The 20,475-nt window shown below is 43.9% G+C and overlaps 1 protein-coding gene across 24 annotated transcripts in view; it reads left to right on the top strand.

Annotated features, from left to right (window-relative positions):
* Positions 1 to 20,475, top strand: part of camk2b1 (calcium/calmodulin-dependent protein kinase (CaM kinase) II beta 1) — a 56,793-nt gene that overhangs the window by 3,363 nt on the left and 32,955 nt on the right. For 16 of the 24 annotated variants that reach the window (XM_028413512.1, XM_028413503.1, XM_028413511.1 and 13 more), the window contains exons 2-6: positions 1,805 to 1,899; positions 8,947 to 9,006; positions 9,464 to 9,518; positions 9,872 to 9,937; positions 19,702 to 19,774. In XM_028413512.1, the coding sequence (XP_028269313.1) occupies positions 1,805 to 1,899; positions 8,947 to 9,006; positions 9,464 to 9,518; positions 9,872 to 9,937; positions 19,702 to 19,774 (349 nt within the window). Of the gene's footprint in view, positions 1 to 1,804; positions 1,900 to 8,946; positions 9,007 to 9,463; positions 9,519 to 9,871; positions 9,938 to 15,412; positions 15,486 to 19,701; positions 19,775 to 20,475 lie in introns of those variants that run through there. The other 8 variants (XM_028413513.1, XM_028413504.1, XM_028413509.1 and 5 more) reach the window with 2 other exon arrangements.

The raw sequence follows: 20,475 nt of genomic DNA, 5'->3' as shown, positions 1-20,475 counted from the left end.
TGCTTCACTGTGTTTATCCCATTTATCACAAACACAGGCAGCCTTACTTTACTACAAACAACTCAGCATTACACATATCTGCCTTTGAAATGTGTTAGTGAATCATCGTATTGGATAAAAATTGTCACTAGGTGCTTTACAGTAACCAAGAGCCTGACCCACTGAGCAAGCAGCAGCATAACAGAATGTCCTTTTAACAGGAAGAAATCTTATTTTATGGGACTTGAAACTTAATTATTTGGTATAAAAGTCAAATATTCAAGTTAATAAAGTTAATTAAATAGCAGAGAAACTGTAAAAGTGATAAAAAGGAATATTAAAAATAAATTATAAAAGGGTTTTTTGGAGGCTTTTGCAGTTTTAGCAGCATTTTTTCCAGTACTGCAGAAGGTGCATGAGATTGCAGGTTTCTTCATTCTGCTGAAATGAAATGAAAAATATTATTAGAATTTGTCGTAAGTTTAAGACAAATACTGCACAAATGATGCAGCTGATGTCTGTCCTGAACAGCATCTGGAGCTTTCAGAGCTTTAGCTGCAGGGTGGTGCACAGGTCGTGTGTGTGTTCCTGTGACAATTTTAACAGTGGAGAGAAGCAGCTCACCTGCACAACAGACATTAGCCTTATTGCTCACTTTAAAGTATTCACTCACAGCTGAGGTCTTGGCTGCCCTGTTTGCCCTGAGTGTCCTTAATGTGTATCTGTCATATATAGAAGAAAATAATGAATAGCTATATATAAGAAATGGAAACTGAATAACTACTTAACGAACAAACAGCAGCCGGCTTTCTACACACATGCTGCTCTTGTTTTGAGGACATGCATCGCCCTGTTTGTCTCAGACTTTGCAGTATAGCTTTACAAAATCCAGCAATTCTTCTACATCACAGGGAGGCTGTAACGGCACACCAGGAGCTCCGAGCGATCCAGTTACAAAAACCTCTGACAGCCGAAGCCACAGTTTAAAAAATAAAAATAAAAATGTGTATCAGGTCCATTTAAATCTCTCCATGTCAACTTTCTGGTTGTCAAACCAGACTTTGAAAAGCGAGTGATTTATGACCCGTTGCCTTATTTAACTGCGTGTGTGTTAAAGCATATTTAGCCCTGATGATAGATATTTACCTCTCGGAGTGTGAACTTTCCAGGCACAGCTGCAGAGTTTGGTGTCACTAACGTTTGTCTGTGTGTGTCTGTGTGTGTGTGTGAGTCTTGGTGTCGGCCATGCAGGGAGTTTATTTGCCTCAGCGCACATGGTCCCTAAAGACAAACGGGGTCATTCTTTGTCCACTGCACTGCAGCACATTCTGTTATTGTTTTGTTCAGTCGCTGAAATGGTCGGATAAAAGACGCCAAACCCAGCAGAATGTATGTTTTCTAAGACTCGGGTCACGACTTTGACCTTTGGACTCACCTTGTTGGCTGTAGCTGTGTCAGTGTGGAGGCAGACATGTAGGAACACACGCCAACAGCTGTATGTCAAAATGCTGAAATTGTGTTTTAAGAGCCCAATTTAGCTCCTTTTTCTCTGCTACCATGTGTGTGCACATTACTCAGGATGTGCTGACTGTGAATGGGGCACCTCATGGGAGCTTATTAGGCAGACAAATCCAGGCAGCGTGGTCTTTCTAACAGAACTATCCACAGTTAACATATGAGAAGTGACACCAGGTGCAAAAAAATGCTGTTTTCAGCTTTCTTCTTGCTGCTAAATGATGATTAAAAATTGCAGTTGATAAGCTTTAGCTTCACTTCAAATGTCCACTCAAAGCACACAGTAATTGTTGTTTTCTTTGTCTTACAGGGGAGCATTTTCAGTGGTGCGCAGATGTGTTAAGCTGTGCACAGGACAGGAGTATGCCGCTAAAATCATCAACACCAAAAAGTTATCTGCACGAGGTAAGTGCCGCTCATGTTTTATTCGCTAAGATCAAGTGTGTTGTGTGCGGTTTGTAACGTTAACAAAACTTTTTGTCATTTTAAAGGTGCATTTAGTAATTGACCAAAACACACATACACTTTGTCTGCCCCACTGATCAAAGAGTGAGGCTAAGAAATGAAGTCAATGTGAACGTGGCAAAAACTGCAGTTCCTCTTGCAGCCTGTGGGGGCTGACTTTGAAAACGAGTCAATCCTCATAGACTTTTTTCCCACTTTGTGATTATTATGGGGGTAATTTGTATAAGACTTGCTGGTTTTAATCATATTAATCCTTAAAATTTTGCGTAATTTATAGGCAACCTTCAGGGCTTAGGACGTGATGCCAATGTTAAAATTTGCAGTTCACGCCGCAGCCTCTAGAGGCTGGCTCCAAAAGTGAGTCAGTCCCCATAGACTCCTAAAAAAATGGCCAACTTTACAGCAGAAATAAACATGTTTATAGCCTGGTATAAAAACGATTCTGGATAAGTTCCCTTCTCAAGCTTCCTGCTTCTGCGATCGTTCGCCCACCTCAGCACCACTCGCACTCCCCCTTGTTGTCTGTATTTGGAGTTATGGCGACACTGAGCTCCAAAACAAAAAGCTCTTCAGAAACCTACGTCAATGATGCTTCATCCATAGTTATATACAGTCTATGGTGGTTATCCACAGACAGCTGTGTGAGCATCATCAAACAGCAGTTACCTCCAAAATGATGGAGGAGATGATTTTGTTTTTTTTTTTAAATGGAGGCCAGTGGAACAGATACAGAACAAATAAGCAGCAAAGTAGAAACACAGTTGTAGTGTGTTGAGTTTATCTCAGTACCCGGGTTGGGTTTCAAACTTTTGATGGTCTGACCAATGCTACCAAGCAGTGGTTCAAAACCGAGCAGCTCTGGGAGAGCATTACTGCTGCTGCCTCTCTCTTCTCGCTTCATCACCTTCAGCTCTCTGTTTCTAAACACCATGTAAAGCTATAGCAGTGTCTGTTATTCCAGAAACATTCCAGAATTCCCTTCTTGTTGCTTGCTGGTGCTGTTCTTCATGTACGCTTTAACTGAAGCCACACAGCAGCAGTGACACCTTCGTACGGTGGTTAGCAGTGAGTACAGGGACAGCTTGAGGAGCGACCATGTTTTGTGACCGTTTGACAAACTGGAACAGTCGGTGAATCTCAGTCATTTATTTGGCCACGTTAAGTTTTAAGTCTTGTTCCTTCATCTCTGTTACTTTGCCATTAGTGTGGATGGGAACACCCTCTTTACATTATAGATAGAAGTGCCTGTTTGAAATGTTTTGCTAAATAAAAAAAAAGACCTTAATTAGCGTCACATGCTGCTCAGCCAGTAACGGTTAAAGCCGCAGTCAGGGCCGCATGCCATTTCCATGAAGACCCATCCAGCACCACGGCGGTGGCTGTGTGGCTCTTCACACCAACACTTGCCCAGTGTAAATCTCCTGCTGCCCCTGCAGCCTCGTAACTGGAGACCCAATGCCGCAGCCCTGCCAGGTGGCACCACACTGACACACACACACACACACACAGACATGCAAATGGTGTGTGTGTAAAAATGTTGTGCGTGGTGGAAAAGGCATTTTAACAGGCATTAGCAGAGGGCATCAGCCTAGAACGTCTTTCCGTCTGTCACAAGTGTAAAGTGAAGTTTCTATGTTACATATCATTAAGTTTATGGAATGATAAAGTTGTGGTGGAAAGTGTGTGTGTGCTCCTCTCCTTTAGTATGCAGACACTCGGTAACAGTGGATAAATAAATCAGATGATGTTGTAATGCACTTTTGGCATTGCATTTCTACACAACAGAGCAAACACAACTATTTTAACTCACTGGAAAAAGCAAAGACCTTAAAGGGTTTGTTGAATAAATATATTGTTCCGTTGAATTTTTTTCATTGGGTGTCTTGTCTGTACGTATTTCTTTTCTCCCCTCAAGCTTTGTGTGAAGTGTACCATCATCTCTGGCAGCAGTTGTGTCACTCATGTCACATTCTGACTGAATGCAGCCAGCAGCTTTTTAATGAGATTAAACCTATCCCAGATTATCCTGCTCCTATTAGCAGGAGTTAATTCCAGGGATCGGGTTGAAGAGCCACACATACACCGAGACACACATAATAAATAATTCACATATAGTTTTGACTATCATCTACATTCTATTCCAGCTGCTTCACCAGGCAGTGCAGCTGCTTCTGCAGCTCTTCACCATATTTCCGAGGCACAGCATAATCTCCGTGCTCTCCAACATTTGATAGGAGGATTGATCTGACCTGACTCGGTGGTGCACCAGGCTTGTGCTGCGCTCCTTACTAATGGATGAGCCATGTTCTTTGAAACAGCAGAGCAATGTTAGAGCTGCTGCATACTACTTCTACTCCACCTCCTATTTATAGCCCCATGACCTATCTGACATGGGCTGCCACAGCCAGGTTTTATGGCTGTCGTAGTGACTTGCTGCTCTACTTTACAGAAGAAGGGCAGTTTGGTTGAGGTCGTCTTGTAATGTTTCTCAGACGGCAGGTAGGGTTGGAAAGTTTAGAGCCCTGGTTTTTGGGTAAAGAGGAGCGTTTGTGTTTCGGACTGGCAGATGGAGATGGTAGCTGAGGGGAGGGAGGGGTCATGCGAGTGAAGGCACCCCAGGCACTTGGCAGCTGAGGGCCATGCGCCTGTACGCCTACATGCCTTTAGCACGGGACTCTCATCTGACTCTCTCTTTCCCTCACACACACACACACTCGTACAGATATTCAGACAGCCGTACAGTAGCAGAGCCTGTGATGTGGCCCGTCAGCTGCAGAGTGGACTCGAGTTACAAGATAATTGTAATTTCTTGTTTATATGAATAAATGTAGTCAGTCATCTCATCTCCATCTCCTGTCTGCAGCCACCACAGTTAATGCCAATCCAGCACATGTCAACAGGAAATATAGGGCAGGTCTGCGAGGCGAGGCTTCCAGCCAATCAGGAGGGCTTGTTTATTGGCAGTGATCTCTGGACAGGGGACGCCAGAGGTTCCTGTAGGGCTTTTTTTTTATTTTTATTTATCGTGACAGAGAGCAGTTGTGCTTGTGTGTATGCAGGTGTGTGTATGTGATGTTAGAGATTCACCTGCAATGCAGTAGGAGGGATCTGACCTGGTTTTGACCAGCGAGCTTTGTGTCAATGTCAAATAACCAGGACAGATGTGAGCCAAGTTAGGTTTAAAGCTGGTTTAATCCTTATTATCAAATCAGATCAGGTTACCTGTACGTATAGATTGAAGTAGATGCTGATCCATTGAAGGGATAATTTGCAGCTGTGATGATGCATTGAGAAAACTACAATACCCATAATGCACTGCACTCAGAAGCGAGAAAAAACACTGGCAGATGTGCGATCAGACTTTATGCTAAACATGTATCATCTAAACGAAAGCTACTAGGCAGCTCAGCACCGCCCTCCTTGGCCTCTTCCTCGTCACTGTCTTCTGCACATATAAGTATCTCGTGTCAGTAACTTTTTGCATGGAACATATTGAAGTACGGTTCGTGCTACACCGTACCTTTGTGTCCTTCCTTTATTCTAAGAAAATAAGCTGGTGCATTTCAGGCTCCACATTTATCAGCTGGAAACACAAAGGCTAGTCACAATCTGAACAATGGTTATATCTGGCTGTCTTTTTACATCTCCTCTCTCCTCCTGAGACTTGAGTCCTCACCGGTGATGATTAACCCAAATATATTCCTTTGCTCCTCCTCCTCCTCCTCCTCCTCCTCCTCTTCTTCGCTGAACACTGTCCTTGGGTTTACATTCTTGTTTGCCACCTATCCCCTCCTGCTCGTCCTCTTTTCTCCACATCCTCCCTCCCCCTCAGGACAGGTCCATATCCTCCTTCCTTCTCCCGCTCTCGTCCTACTCATCTCTTATTTACCCTGCTGCATCAGAAGCACAGGATTGGTATCTGGCAGACTTGCAGATTGAAAGATGAATATGATGAAATGAATATTTGAAGCATCCTGCGCTACCCGTGATTCACGGTCATTTGTAAGAAACCACAGCAGGGTCTGTTTTCATCCCATAAATATTGTATGTGTTGACAGCATTAAAAACATGTTAAAGCAGTATTCATTAATTAACAGCTAACAGGATGGTAGCCTAGAAACCTTCATTCAAATGTATGTTTTTGTCATATTGTCACCTGGTCTTTGCTTCACTGAAGTGTCATTACCACAGTTAATCCAGTGACTGTACCCCCACCAGCCAGCATCCATCCATTCACTTGCTTTATTCTGGCCACTGGTTGGCAAATAGTGGCTCACAGGCCAAGTCTAACCCTGCAACAATATTATTACGTTGACTGCTCAGGGTCTAGGGTCAGATGTGGCTTTTCTGCAAACGAGTTTAACCTAAAATTGTTTAATTGGAAAATAGTGTCATCAGATAAGCCTTGAAACAACCAACAGTGTGTCCTTAGTGCTGGTTGAATTATGAAAGTGATGCATTTTTTGATGTGCAAATCTGGAACCATGGCAACAAAGTGATGGGGCTCGGCCTCCTGAGTAGATGTCTGATTTATTGCTGTCACCACCATCCGCCCCTCCACCTCTATTTTTTATTTCATTGCCCTTTTATTGGACTGCATCAGCCAAATGACCCTTTTACTTGTCGTTCGGCATGTCGCCCACATTTGAACCTAATAGTCGTCCTCTGACCCGGACCGTCTCATTGAGACTCACAAGCAGCCTAAATCATTACTGACTTGCAGGTTATCTCCCACGGCACAGACTGCTCTTCCTTCTTTATGCACAGCTAAACACTGCCATGAGGAAGGTCATCTGTCATTCACAGTGCTGCTTTGTAGCGTTATCTCTCATTGATCTAGCCAGCTAGGTAAAGCTGGGATAAAAGGGCTTGGACAACAGGCGTCCTTGTTACAGAGGAGGTCGCATCATTGGTCAATCTCCAGCTGTAAATCCCAAGATGGGATCTTTGTGATCCCGTTTTCCATCACCAGAGGAGATTAAGCACAGACAAAGCCACAAAGAAACATCATATATTTTATTTGTTGTACAAAAAAAATCTCACAGTGTAATGAAAGTATGATTTAGAGTGATATATATTTACCTTTACAACGCCTTGCAATCTAATTTGATTGTAGATGGAAGACGAAGGCAGCGTTTTTCCATCTGGTAGACTACACCATGACAAACCATAGCCCTTCCTCTGAGCCAGGTGTTATCAGCAGATGCCACTGGCAGAATGAAACGCGCTGCCATTTGTCGTACGATGGATAACATATCTGGGAGTGTTCAACACACAAGTGGACAGTTGGTCATTTTTAAAAGCCAGGCAGGGTGAGATCAGCTTAAAGGTCGTCTTTCTTCATTTTCACGATTTACATCTGTGATCAACAGGGCGTTCCTGAAGAGTCAGAACTCCAATAAAATAAAATAAAGAACAGTGAGAATAAAATAACGAGTTTCGGTGAAACAACAGCAGCGATTAGCTAGCAGCTTCTTCTTTCAGCAGGAAGACAGGAACCTTTGTGTTGTTGCATTAAGCTCTTTTCTCCTTCTTTCCTCCTCTTCTGTCCTCCTTCAGCACTCCTCCACTCTTCTCTCCGCCTCACTCCTCTCATCTACTAAGACTATAATCACTGAGCTTACACTTCACTGTCACTCCTCCAACGAAAAAAATGTGTGCGCTCGTGTTTCGCCGGCTTATTTGTGAGTCTGCAGTGTACATGTGTGTGGGTGAACACATCCATACTTGTGCTCTCTGCCCTCCTCTGCTGTTATGCACGGTGGTCCGCCTCCTGGTGTGTGTGTGTAATTAATAACCCTGGAGTGCAGGTTGGCTAGCGACATTAATTTGTTACACAGGATGCTCACATTCAAGTAAATACATACACTTAACACACACACAGAGTCAGCTAAGGCTGGCTACACACTAGAGGATTTTCATATCTTAACCTTGATCTTAATCGATCCATCCATCTTCTGAACCCGCTTTGTCCTGCAGTACAGGGTCACAGAGGGCTTGAGCCTATCCCAGCTAATTACGGATGAGAGGTGGGGGGACCCTGGACAGGTCACCAGTACCTTGATCTTACTCTTGATTAAAAACACATTTTTTACCATTATAAACCTCTAAAAAACCCATGAGATCAAATGTAACTTAAGAAGAAAAACAAACATGGAGGACAAAGAATGGCGGTTTGTGAAATGACTCGTGTAAGACTTCATTTTTTGCTATATTCCATTTATTCCTATGTTTTTTTTGTTATTGTTTGTGAGCTGTTTTAATACACTGCTTCCAGGTGGTGACAGATCCGGTCTGACAAGGAATCCTGAACATCACACCTTTTGTTATTTCGTGGAGGTTCTGACTCCATTAGGGTTAGGGTACATTTCTTCAAAACACTTGGAAGAAACTGTTGGGTAAATACTCAGTTGTGACAAGCCTTTGTTGCTTCCAGTGGGGAGCAGCAACCAATCATCTCGTTATGTGGATGCTCGATGATGCTGATAAAGGTCTCGGTGTGAGAATGAACGCTGACAGACAGCGTAGTCGACACATTGTGGTGACTCAGAGCTCAGCGGCTTTAAAAAGACAAAAAAAAAAAAACCCTGCAAGTTAAAAGACGACATAAACCAGAAACCCTTAATGGAAGTGTTTTCAGGGACCTGATAAGGTGACGGACCAGCTGGGACACGCTAACCGTTAGCATGCAGTTAAGAGATGATCCATATCTGTAATACATTTCATTAGGCTCTGCATTCGGCAACACATTTGCAGTTTAATACAGTTTTGTCCATTTGTTGATTTAAGCCTGATGTATTGATGGATTGTTTTACCTTTATTATATTTATGCATCCATCTATCAGGACACTCCTGCAGCATCAAGCCTGGGGAAACCAAACACAGATTTTTTAGTTGGAAATGACACATTTAACCGTTTTGTCTCAAACACAGTGACGTTATCTTCATCTCTCTCTCTCTCCTTTTATTTTTCTCTCTCTCTCTCAGATCACCAGAAGCTGGAGCGGGAGGCTCGGATTTGTCGCCTTTTGAAACACCCCAACATTGGTGAGGAATCCTATTTTTGACTAGACTCAGTAAATATAACTTTTTTTAACAAAATTACACCCACCTTTTACAAAGTGAGGAGCTGCTCCGATCCTCCATGTATCACTGTTTCTCACTACTGTGCAGTATGTGTATATATATATATATACATATATATATCACTTTAAAACACAAGTAATGTATTATCTGTGTAATTTTGTTGATTAAATAGACCTTATTGTCACCAACCTGTACCATTATTGAAAATATGCTATGATGTAAGACTTCATTATCATGCCTCCCTGTGGTTTCTAATCCCTTTCCCTTTTTAATCTCCTACTTTAAATGCTTCACTGATACCCAGTGTTATTAAGGAACACTCAAATAGTTCGTGTCGTAGGTTTCCAGCTTCACAGGGACAAGGAATTAATAATAAAACACAATAAAAATCTTTTATCTCTTTATCTTTCTCATGCAGTTCGGCTTCATGACAGTATATCAGAGGAGGGCTTCCACTACCTCCTGTTCGACTTGTAAGTCCTCTCCTCTCCTCTCCTCCGCTATATGTACATAATTACGTAACTCTCTCCTATATTTGCCCCACCAATGCCACCACAACCACCACCCACGCCCTCCACATCCATCTCTCAGCAATTCCCTCTAGTTTCCATGGTAACGGTGTGGGAAAGGGGGGAGGAATGGGGGTAGGGGTGCCGCTGGAAACAAGAAATGAAGAAGGAATCCTTGCTTTGTAGCCACATCTCTCTCTCTCTCTGTCTCTCTCTCCCTCTCTCCCCCCTCTGTCCTTCAACACCACCTCCCTCCAAACTAAGTACCCCAGTTTTAACAAATGTGTGTGTGTGTGTGTGTGCTTGCGCTTGCACAGGGTGACCGGAGGTGAACTGTTTGAAGACATCGTAGCCAGAGAGTATTACAGCGAGGCCGACGCCAGGTAGGAGCACAGCCGTCACCCCCCCTGTGTGTGAAAGGGCATCTCCGTGTCCTTAAATGGTCCGTGTCCTCTGTTGTCCTCTCCTGTCCGTTGTTTTTAAGCTGTATGTATCCTTCCTTTTCCTTCGTGACTCCTTTCTGCTCTCCTTCACACTTTCCTCCTCTTCGTCTTTTCTCCTTACTCTCCTTACATCCTCTCTCTCTGTCTGTATTTCCTTTTTCCTTTTTTCTATTCTTTCCTGCAAGATATTTTCCACACAACTACCACTTTCCTTGTTCCTCAGTCACCTCTCACACTGCCACACAGAAGTTTTCAAGGCCATAAAAAATAAACATTCTGCAACACACAGCAAACACGGCACAACGAGAAGCAGTCATATAGTCATGGCTGTGTTAAAAATAGGCTCCAAAACAGTGACCATGAAATGTTTGTCCACTCCAGGAACTATCAGGTCTAATTAGGGCAGCATGGACACTTGTCTTCCAAAAATAAGCATGAAAATAAAATTCTTAACGAAAATGTTCTGTAAATAATTCAGCTTATATTTATTAATTTCTTAGCAGTAATGCACCTAAGTGTTCGAAAAGTAGTATCGCAGTGTGTGGCATCAGTGGAAATCCTGTCAGATCTGACATCCACCTCATCATGTGTCACCTTGTTTTGTTAGATTATTGTTGTTGTTGTTGTTGTTGTGTGTGGATTGGACTGACTAAACAAAAGCCTCTTTCACACAGAGATTGTGCCAATAAGCCCCTCAGATACTGTCATATTCTTTGTTATGCCTTTGTTTAGTCACAAATATCAGTGTGTGCTATCAAAAGACGTGGAGGTTCTTGCCTCTCTAGTGTGTTACATCCTGCTAGCTGGTGAGCTTTAACATAGCAGTTAACATGGTGCTGCTGTTCTGCCTCTGAGATGCAGCCCTGGATGATTTTTTCCACACATATCGAACCTGAAAGGGCCATGAAAGGGGCCTCAAGTTCCTGCAGTGGAAAAGTGTCCATTACATCTATTTGTAAATATGAAGAATTTCTTATTAGTCAAACCTAAAGTAGCTTTGGATACATGGCATTTTTTCACCTGTCCTGTGTAAGAAAACCAGTGATGTAAGCAGAAGTGTGTGTGTGTGTGTGTGTGTGTGTGTGTACGCTCTTATGTTTTCTCTTTCTTCCTTTACTTTCTTTTTTCACCACCACCACCACCACCACCAATGCTGTATTTGACACTCCTGCTGACTCATCCACACACACACACACACACACACACACACACAGAGTTTAAACCAATGGCGGAAGAGGAAATGGAGTAGTGGGGGGTGGACAGACAATAGGCTGAGAGAAGAGTGAGAGATACTTGAAACTGACAGTTGTGTTGTGGGTGTTAGTCCATTCAGCAACCTTAAAAGCATCACTGAATAGTCTGGTATTGTACTAAATCAGTAACGGGTCATCTGCAGCCTCTACAGCAAAGCTTGAGCTTGACTGGTAGTTTGTGATAATAAACCCAATGCTTTCAGTTTTTCTGTTGACTTAAACAGGGCCTGTATATAAGATGCTCCACTCTCCTGCAGGATGGATAGGACAAACATTATAATCTCTCCCTCTGCGATGGAAGTAGGATTATTATTATTTTAGCAAAATGGTAGTTTGGTTGGTTGTCAGCTGCTGATGTCGTGTTGTGCAGCAGCAGCAACAACGGGTGGCTAAGAGGTCCATACATCACTCAGAGTGAAAAGGTCATACCCCGCTGAGTTCTGCTCTGCTAAAGGCAAGCGCAGAAACACACTCTGTAATATATATGTGGGTACTGATGGCTGTTTATATGGCAAATACTCATGGTATTTTTGCCTGTAGAAAAAACAGTGCCTCTTATTATAACTGTTTCTAAAGACTATGATCAATTACATGGTCGGCAGGTTACTCTAACCCTTTAAAACCCAGAACCTGCCCGCAGATTTGAGTTCATAGCTCAAAACTTAGACTGGAATTTTGCATGAATCAATTAATTTTAGTTGGACTTTTGAGCTTTAGGGTTTTAAAGGTAGGGTAGCAGATCAGCCAGATTTGGAAAGTAAACACACGCCCCTTTCTCTCGGAGCTCACCCCGAAGCCACGCCTCCCAATCACATGGACGCGCATTACCTGAAGACGAGCTGCGGTCTGTGACTTCGGCCATCATGCACGTACCTCTCTGGTGCACGCAGAGCAGGAAGAGGGTGACAACCAGCCAATACTCCACGCAGGGTCCACCCGGAGGATTGGCTGATGTTTTTAGCATTTTATAGCTTCCACAGATGATTCATATTCTTCATTTTAATGTGAAACTTCCAAACTAATTGGTTGCTATCGGATTGTAAAGAGAAGTTACACTAATTTAACAATAAGTGCATCAGAATCTCCTACCCTACCCTACCCCTGACTTTCAGAAAATCCAACCAAGTGTTGGCTTAAAAGTGTAAATTATTTATTAAGATCGCTTCATTCTATGCATACTGTTTGTGCTACAACATTCTGTAAAATATGCATCCCACAGCACAAGAGAAGCCATCTTAACTCACAAGAAGTCACAGACAAACACATTGCGAGTATTTGGCTGATCGCAGGCACTCCATAGTTGTGCAGAGTAGAGACGGGAAAGACATTGAAAATATTCAGCTTTAGCTTTTTGTTCTTTTTTTACCTCTTCACTGACAAACAACATATTTGAGTTCTCTCCTCTTGTAGCCTTTAGCCTGACCAGCAATACCCATTCACTCTCCTCAGGAGGAGTTTATTCTGCATCTGTTGGTACTGCCCCCTGGAAATCCAACTTAAAAACACAGAGACCAGACTGATTCTATGTGTAGATCAGAGTTAGGGTGGCTGGCCAGGCTAGCAGTGCTTTAAACTGCTATGAAAAATAACCCCAAAGACAAAAACAGAGGGCTAAACATAATCAGCGTGAAATGTCCAAAAGTGTACGTATCATCTTGCAGCTCTCATCCTTCGCTCATGCACTCACTCTTCTCTCCCCTCCCTTCTAAATGTCACTCATCCAGGCCAGTCCCCCCCCACCCCCTCCCCCTCCCTCGCCTCCACCCTCCGCTTCCTTGGAGACGAGCACGAAGTGGGACTTTAATTAGCTACGATAATTAGTCTCACACTCACACAGACCCCAAACTGTGCAGTATCACACCTTGTCTCCACTCCTGTCAGAGGCTGACAGGGAGGAGTTTCTCTTCAGCATTGTTTGATTGGATCGAGGTCAGTGTCACTGCAGTGTACAAGTAAATTACACATCAAGGAACCTTTAGTCGTTGAGGAGCCTTAATGATGTTAAAAACATTTACTAAAAAAACCCACATTTTAGGAGGAGAGGAAGCGAGCAAAGGTAATACGATATGATCTTAAGCTGCTCAATGGTTATGGTTCATTCATAAGTTTTCAGGATTTAAAGAGAATTAAATAAATACTGTTTTGTTTTTATACGTTGTATGTTTTTGTATTGAATGCATACACACCACCCTCTCTTCACATGCAGTGTAGCTCTGCATTAGATTTTTCTCTCACTTTGCTTTCGTGCAGAGAACAGTGGGACGTTGTAGCTCAGAGTGCTGAGCAGGTCACGTTTTTTTTGGCCGGTGTGACGGAGGCTGGGCTTTTTTTTTTTTTTGTCTTTTTATTTTTTGTTTTGCCTCCACCAGGAGTTCATACACAGACGAGTCTCTCAGAATGACACGGCGAGGTATTAGAGGCACGCACAGAGGGATAAACAAAAGGCTTGCTCTGCTATTTCTAAATGCCACACGCAGTGGGCTGCTGTCAGGTTAAGCTGTGTGTTCATGCATGGATGCTGCAAAGTTACGACTCACATTCTCTCTTTAGAAAGAAGTCAGTCCAAACAGCAGGACCAGGAAAGTGTGAATAACAGAGTGCAGGGGTGGTCAGGTGCGACATTCTTTGCGGATCTTAGCTTCTTTTCTGACTAAAAGTAGAGTAAAACTGAAAATGTCAACCGGCTGCTGCGCTGAGCGTTGTGACCTACACAGTGGGTTTGTCGGTCCTGCACACTCACCTGTGCTGTCCTGCAGTGGCGTCTCTTTCTTTTTCTTGTCTGCTCATTCATTCATCCATCATGGTGGCTACATATGCTTGACAACCCAAAAACTAAAGCTTCCAGACGATTGACTGCTTCACTTGAGGACGAGAGTCCAGTGGTCAGGAGGATTTGGTCATAGACTGTCTATCAAGATGGATGAAAGTGTGGTGTTGAAGCTCATTTTGGAGGCACTCTAGTCCACCATTAAGTCCTGTAAAACATGGGGAACGCTCTGTAGCATAGGTGGAGCTGAGGTGGCTTTGGCACCAAAACTTCTTGGTTAAGTTGAAGCTGCTCCTGGAGTTGTGGCGAGGACTGCCCAGTCTGGAGGACTTTTTTTACTTTTACCATCTACTTCCTTTTTTCCTGTTGATGAGCGGCAGACATTGTGACTTAAAAATCAGGTTGTGGGTTTCACCTGAATCTGTGATCCTGGTGCGATGACACAACATATCTGCAGCAAGATAACCAGCTGCTTGATTCAAGATCAGGAAGTGGATGCCAGTCAGTAAAACACGGTGACGAACGTCACATCATAAGCTTAAGAGGTGTTTTTTATGTGTGATAAGCCAAAGCCTGCACATCCATATATCTCTCTGATTTTCTCTCTCTCAGTCCTCCCACTCAGTAGACACTGTGTGGGTGTGGATCCTGCAGGCTGCCCGTCTCCTTGCGCCTGCTATTAGTCACATATTCTGCACATTACACTCTCTCATTGCACAGAGCCTACATGAAAACACACACACACACACAATTGAGTGAGGTAGGTTCATAAATATCTCTTTGCAGTGTGCACACTGTGGTGTGTTTTCTGTGTAGTGATGGAAAAATAGCCTGACATCAGCCCACCAGTCGTTTATGACTCAGTTTCATCCTATACATAAGTGTTCCATTTCTTTATTGTATTATCTCTGCCAAAGGTTCTTATCTCCTCTTTCATTTAGCCTCCTCTCCTCTCCTCTCCTCTCCTCTCCTCTCCTCTCCTCTCCTCTCCTCTCCTCTCCTCTCCTCTCTGTGTTGTGATTTTTTTGTCTGGCAGGTTGTTCTGCTGTGGCTGCCCTTGTCTCTCATCATGTTTTTTAAAAAAACAAAACAAAACGTTTTTGTCTCTTCCACCCACATTCACCCGCCCATCCCTTCCAACATCTCTTGCTCTTCTGTCCTCCTCCTCCTCCTCCTCCTCCTTTTGTCTGACATCTCTGTCCTCCACCTTTGGCCTCTTCAAATCTAACCTGCCCCTTTTTTATCTTATCGTTCATTTGGTTTTACTTGCCCTTCCCGTCACTCTGTTCATCTGGCATTCTCTCCTCCCCTTTCGTTCATCCCCTCCTTTCACTCCCAACTCCTCCCCTCCTCCACCCCCACTGTCTCCCTCCTCTCTCTGTTTTGTCTTCACAGTCACTGTATCCATCAGATTCTAGAAAGTGTCCATCACATTCACCAACATGACATAGTGCACAGGGACCTGAAGGTTAGTATATGTAGAGGAGCATCTGCATCCCCCCCCCCAGCCTCCTAACCTTCCCTTCCCCTACAACCTTTGCTTGCTTCCTCTCCTCCCTCCGCTCCTTTCCTCCTTCTTAACCTCGTCTGTTTGTGTCGTTTCTGTCTGATGTCCGCCTGTCCGTCTTGTCTCCTGTTGGTATGCTGTTTACCGTTTGCCTTCTTAATGTATTTTACTTTTTTTTTTTTAATTGGAGGACGCAGGCCCGCCTCACCCCTCCTTCCCCTCCCTCTCCCACCTGCCCATCACACCCGCTCCCTTCTCGACCATTTTACACGCAGCTGTAAAACAAACGCTCCTGTTGCACTGACTGACAGCCGGATCAATAGACAAATGAGTTTGCACAAACACACAACTTTCTGCAGACCTGATAAATATCCAGTGTTTACACCCGCACGTACACAACCATCAATTTTGATTTAGTTTTTTCTTGCCTCCTTGAGCCATTTATTGTTCTTGTATTGATCCATGTGTTTCCAAGACAGCCTCATTTAACATCGAGTATATATATTTATAGACGTGTTCAGAAGACATCTAGTGATATTTGTAAAGATCTTTGGCTTTGACTGGTCCTCCACCGTAGCCTCAGACCATCATGCTTTCATAGGATGCTGAAAAATTATTATAGAAGATAAACACACCTGGGCAGCTATGGGCAACTTGCGGTTGCATTTAAAAGTATCTACTAGAGTTCAGTTTGTGGAGTCCAATGTATTTTATCATTAGGCAAATCACACTGTAAGCAGTGTGCAATAAATTATGTGATATGTCCATCACATATGGAGGGACAGGCCGCTGTTTTCAAGTGTTTCCTTTCAAATTCAGACACAATGAGGAGACAGTAGGACGGCTGATGATGCTTCCAAGCAACAGTAATATGAGAATAAACTGTATTATTTGAGAAATATTCTTATTAAAATCCATCTGAAACTGTGCGAGGGAATCCTCTGCGATGCAAATTCAAAGCTCACGATGTGTGTGCTCACACTGCATGTCTATAAGACTCCCCGTCGGCCCCTCCCAACCGTTCTGTCGGTAATGTCAATAAAGTTGGAGCAGGTCAACAACTGTTTGCTAGCTTTGCTAATAATGCTAACAAAGCAACGCACTGCACTGGACGTCTGTTCTGTCCTGTACACTGCACCGGCTTTAGATGGATGGATAGAGGCAGGAATGCTGTTCAGCCCGGCCAACGTGACCTCCATATTTTTGGAACACAGGCGTCTCGTCGGCATGGTAATTCACGCAGGTGGAGAGAGAGAGGGAAAAGGCCACCGAGGATGCTGAACTGACTCATGGCTCTGCTTCAACTGTGTGAGAGCTCCGAGTCAGCTGACCGAAATGTCTGACATGTCAGAACACTGCACGGCAAATGACATGCAATCAAGGCCAAAATTTGGCTTCGAAACATACAGCGTGTGCCCGGCTTGAGAGATTAAATGCTAACAATGCTAAACCTCAACCTGTCACCCAGTGCTGACAGAGTCTCCTGATCATCGTGTTATTTGAACTCTACAGAACACCTTCACAGCAGGTTGTTGCCCCACAGTCCTTTGGTCTGTTTACACCTGTAGTACTGTGTCAAAGTGTGTAAACATTGAATTCTTCAGAATAAAACAGTTGATATATATTTTGAATAACTCTTTTAGTAAAATATAGGAGTGAATAATACTTTCTATGGAAATGTTCAATTTAAGCCTTTTTTCTTGTCACTGTCAGAGCCACAGATAAAAACATGAGCGGATTATTTTAAGTCTCATGTTGCATTTGTGTCAGTGATCAGTCGACCTAATTACCCAGGATACCGTAAAGTGGGCTAACTTGTATGAAGAAGCAAATATAGTAGATTATATGCAGCATGTGGACAAATTTAGCACATCACACACAAATAAGGGAATCATAGGTGGTCATTAAGACACCAAAGCTACCCACACATTAGGGTTTAGGAACTTCTTCAGTCAACAGGAAACTCCTGCTTGGCTATCATGGTGGAGATTTATACCTGCGCTTACTCACACAACCAAATGAGGGCGCATATGTGTGTAAACCATTAACAGTAAAAACTATGGACAGAGCTTCCGTGACGTCACCCGTTTGTTTCTGAAGAGCCGTTTTGAGGCTCGGTGGGAGGTTCCGGGACGTGATGACCGCCGCCATGTTGACAGCGTCACGTCCGCAAAACTCTCAAATATGGACAAAGAGGGGGAGCACGAGCGGGGTTTAGGGGGGCGGGCGATCGTGGGAGCAGGAAACTCACGCTGTGATACGTCAACTGTGTCACTCAAGCGGCAACGCCCATAATTATGCGTAATTTTAAATCCGAATACAATTGAAACGAGTGGGTTGTAAAAAAATTCACCCCCCCTACAATTGACACTAGAAGAGAACCTATCATCTGAGACCAGAGTGGTTTTTTGTACCAGGCCGTAAACATGTTAATTTCTGCTGTGAAGTCGGCCATTTTAACATGGGAGTCTATGGGAAATGACTCGCTTTTGGAGCCAGCCCCCAGCTGTTGCAGCGTGAATTACAAGTTTTGACACTTCCGCATGGGCTTCCACTTTGAGCCCCGAAGGTTGCCGCTTGGTGTAAACACTGGCGGTTTGACCTTAAAAACACGCCCGCTGTCGACCTTCTCCTGGTGAGGATGGGCTTGGGCGCGGACTGGAACCCAGGAGGACATGCACATGCTTGTGTTGTGTCTTTTAATGATTGCTCAACACACATAAACACACAGTGAATGTGACCTGCGTAGTATGTATTTATTGGGAGACCTTTAGAAACAAGACACAGGATTCTAATTTATAGCTCTGAACTTAACAGTCATGCCAGTCCATCTCTCTGTCTGTCTCTCTAAGTCTTGTCTCTCCCTCTCTCCTGTTATAAACTAGCCAGACTCATGCTTTATTGCGGCATTTGATTTCTTTTATTATTTCAACGTTTTTAGAAACACATATTTCACATGTTTGTAAGAATCAACTAAAAACAAAAAGCCAAAAATCTGAGTTGTCAGTGCACAGGAAGCACACAATGCACGGTCAAGCTTTTGTACACACACAGTGGCACATCCTGCAGGTGTGTGTGTCTTAACACACACCTGCACATCCCCCAGCAGCACCCAGACACTGTACATGGCCTTACACATGTACCTGTTGTCTGTCCTATCACAGTATATACTTTGTACGGTGTATATGTGTGTATACATATTTTTTTCCTTGCTCAGACATTTGTCGTCTCTGCATACACTCAGCGTCCCTTGCACAGTGTTTGGATTTTAGGGGTTTTATTTTTAGTGCTGGAGGCTCGCTGACATCAGAACGACATCTCTTGTCAGCAGAAGCCAGCGAGACTGGCAGTAGACATGGCATCGGTCCCAGACACGTCTTTGAAATGTTATTAATCGCACAATGACTCACTTCTTCCCTTACCTCCTTCACCAACGCTTTCTGTAGCCCCCTTTGGACAGCCGTATTCTCACACCCCTCTCTCTCATCACCCAAAACCTGCTGGCTGGAACACACAGGCAGCCAACAAGCGGCTAACACAGAGATTACATCCACTGGTCAAAGATGCAGATTAGATTGACTTAAAGGAGTCTTTTGTTAATGAGCACCCACAGCTACGCCCCATCCACACCAACCAGGTCTCACGGAAATCGTCACACATGTGAAGCATCAAGAATAGACGCCATGACACAGTGACAGGACAGTAACTAGGACATTTCTGAGGCTAGCTGAGATAATTTCTTAGTGACATCGACAGTGAGACAAAGTGAAAGTTACTGTTACAGCACATGAAGAGAATCAAACATGGACGTCCTGACTGGATGCTTAACATAAGTCCCATCACTGTTTTTGTAGCAACTTGTAGGCGACTTTTCAAGCACCACCATTGTTGGTGTCATATATGTGACGCTGACCATGTGACTAACACTTTTAATAGTCTAAGATGGGTATACAGTCAGTCTTTTATTTGGCCTTATTAAAGCTAGCTGGTAGCTCGAAGTTTCATTATGCCGGATGTGTGCTTAGCTGTGGGTTAGCAGAAGACTTCTTTCCAACCCTCACACCGTTCACCACCTTCCCTCCCCCTACTCCCTCCCTTTTTTGGCCTGTGCACGGGATTGAAGCGCTGCTAAGACTAACATACGCCCTCCCCCCCTTCCCTTGGTGTTTGCATGCAGTCATTGCATCCAGCAGATCCTGGAGGCGGTGCTTCACTGCCATCAAATGGGCGTGGTGCACCGGGACCTGAAGGTGAGTGACGGGGGTCAGCCCTGCTGTCCCTCTATAGAGTTTTATATATGTATGTGTAAGAGTTGGGGGGGGGGGGGTTGTGGTTGTGTATTTGTGTCTGTAAAGTCACCTGCAAAGATCCAGGTCCTATGGAGAGTTTTTAGTATCTAGTTCGTATAGAGAGCCTCCGGTCTCCAGCCTAGAGCTTCATGCAGATCACCACAAGCCTGTTAAACGCCACCTTTTACACAGCCTCCAGCCCTCTGCTGTCAGCTTCTCTGTGTGTGTGTAAACAACACTTTCCCCTTTCAAGCATGCAGTGGCGGTCATATTAGCCGACCGATGCCCCCGCTCTGTGACCTCCCTGCAGCAGGACTTTGTCAGGGCTCATTTTAGTCGATTGATCCATCCACCATGGCCCCAGAGAATACTTAATCTGATCCCCGGTTCATTTACTAGACAGGGAGGGATGTTAGCTATCGATTAACAGACACCCTGCGTACAATAGATTACCTTTAGAGATCAGTTAATGACTCAAACCTGACAGCTCATTTTCTATAAAGGGCCATGAATTAAGTTGTGAGGTGTGTTTGTGTTGGCTGCAGTCTCGTTCGGGACAGTTTTGTGGTTCAATACTAGTTCATATTACTGTCTGCTGAGCGGGAGACACAGCTAAATCTGCGTCTGAACGGCCACTTCGATGCCCCGTCTTGTACCTGGTA

The sequence above is a fragment of the Parambassis ranga genome, chromosome 9 (assembly GCF_900634625.1).
Source record: "Parambassis ranga chromosome 9, fParRan2.1, whole genome shotgun sequence".
NCBI lineage: Eukaryota > Metazoa > Chordata > Actinopteri > Ambassidae > Parambassis > Parambassis ranga.
The sequence above is the reverse complement of the archived record's forward strand: the minus strand, read 5'-3'. Positions and strand labels throughout refer to the sequence as shown.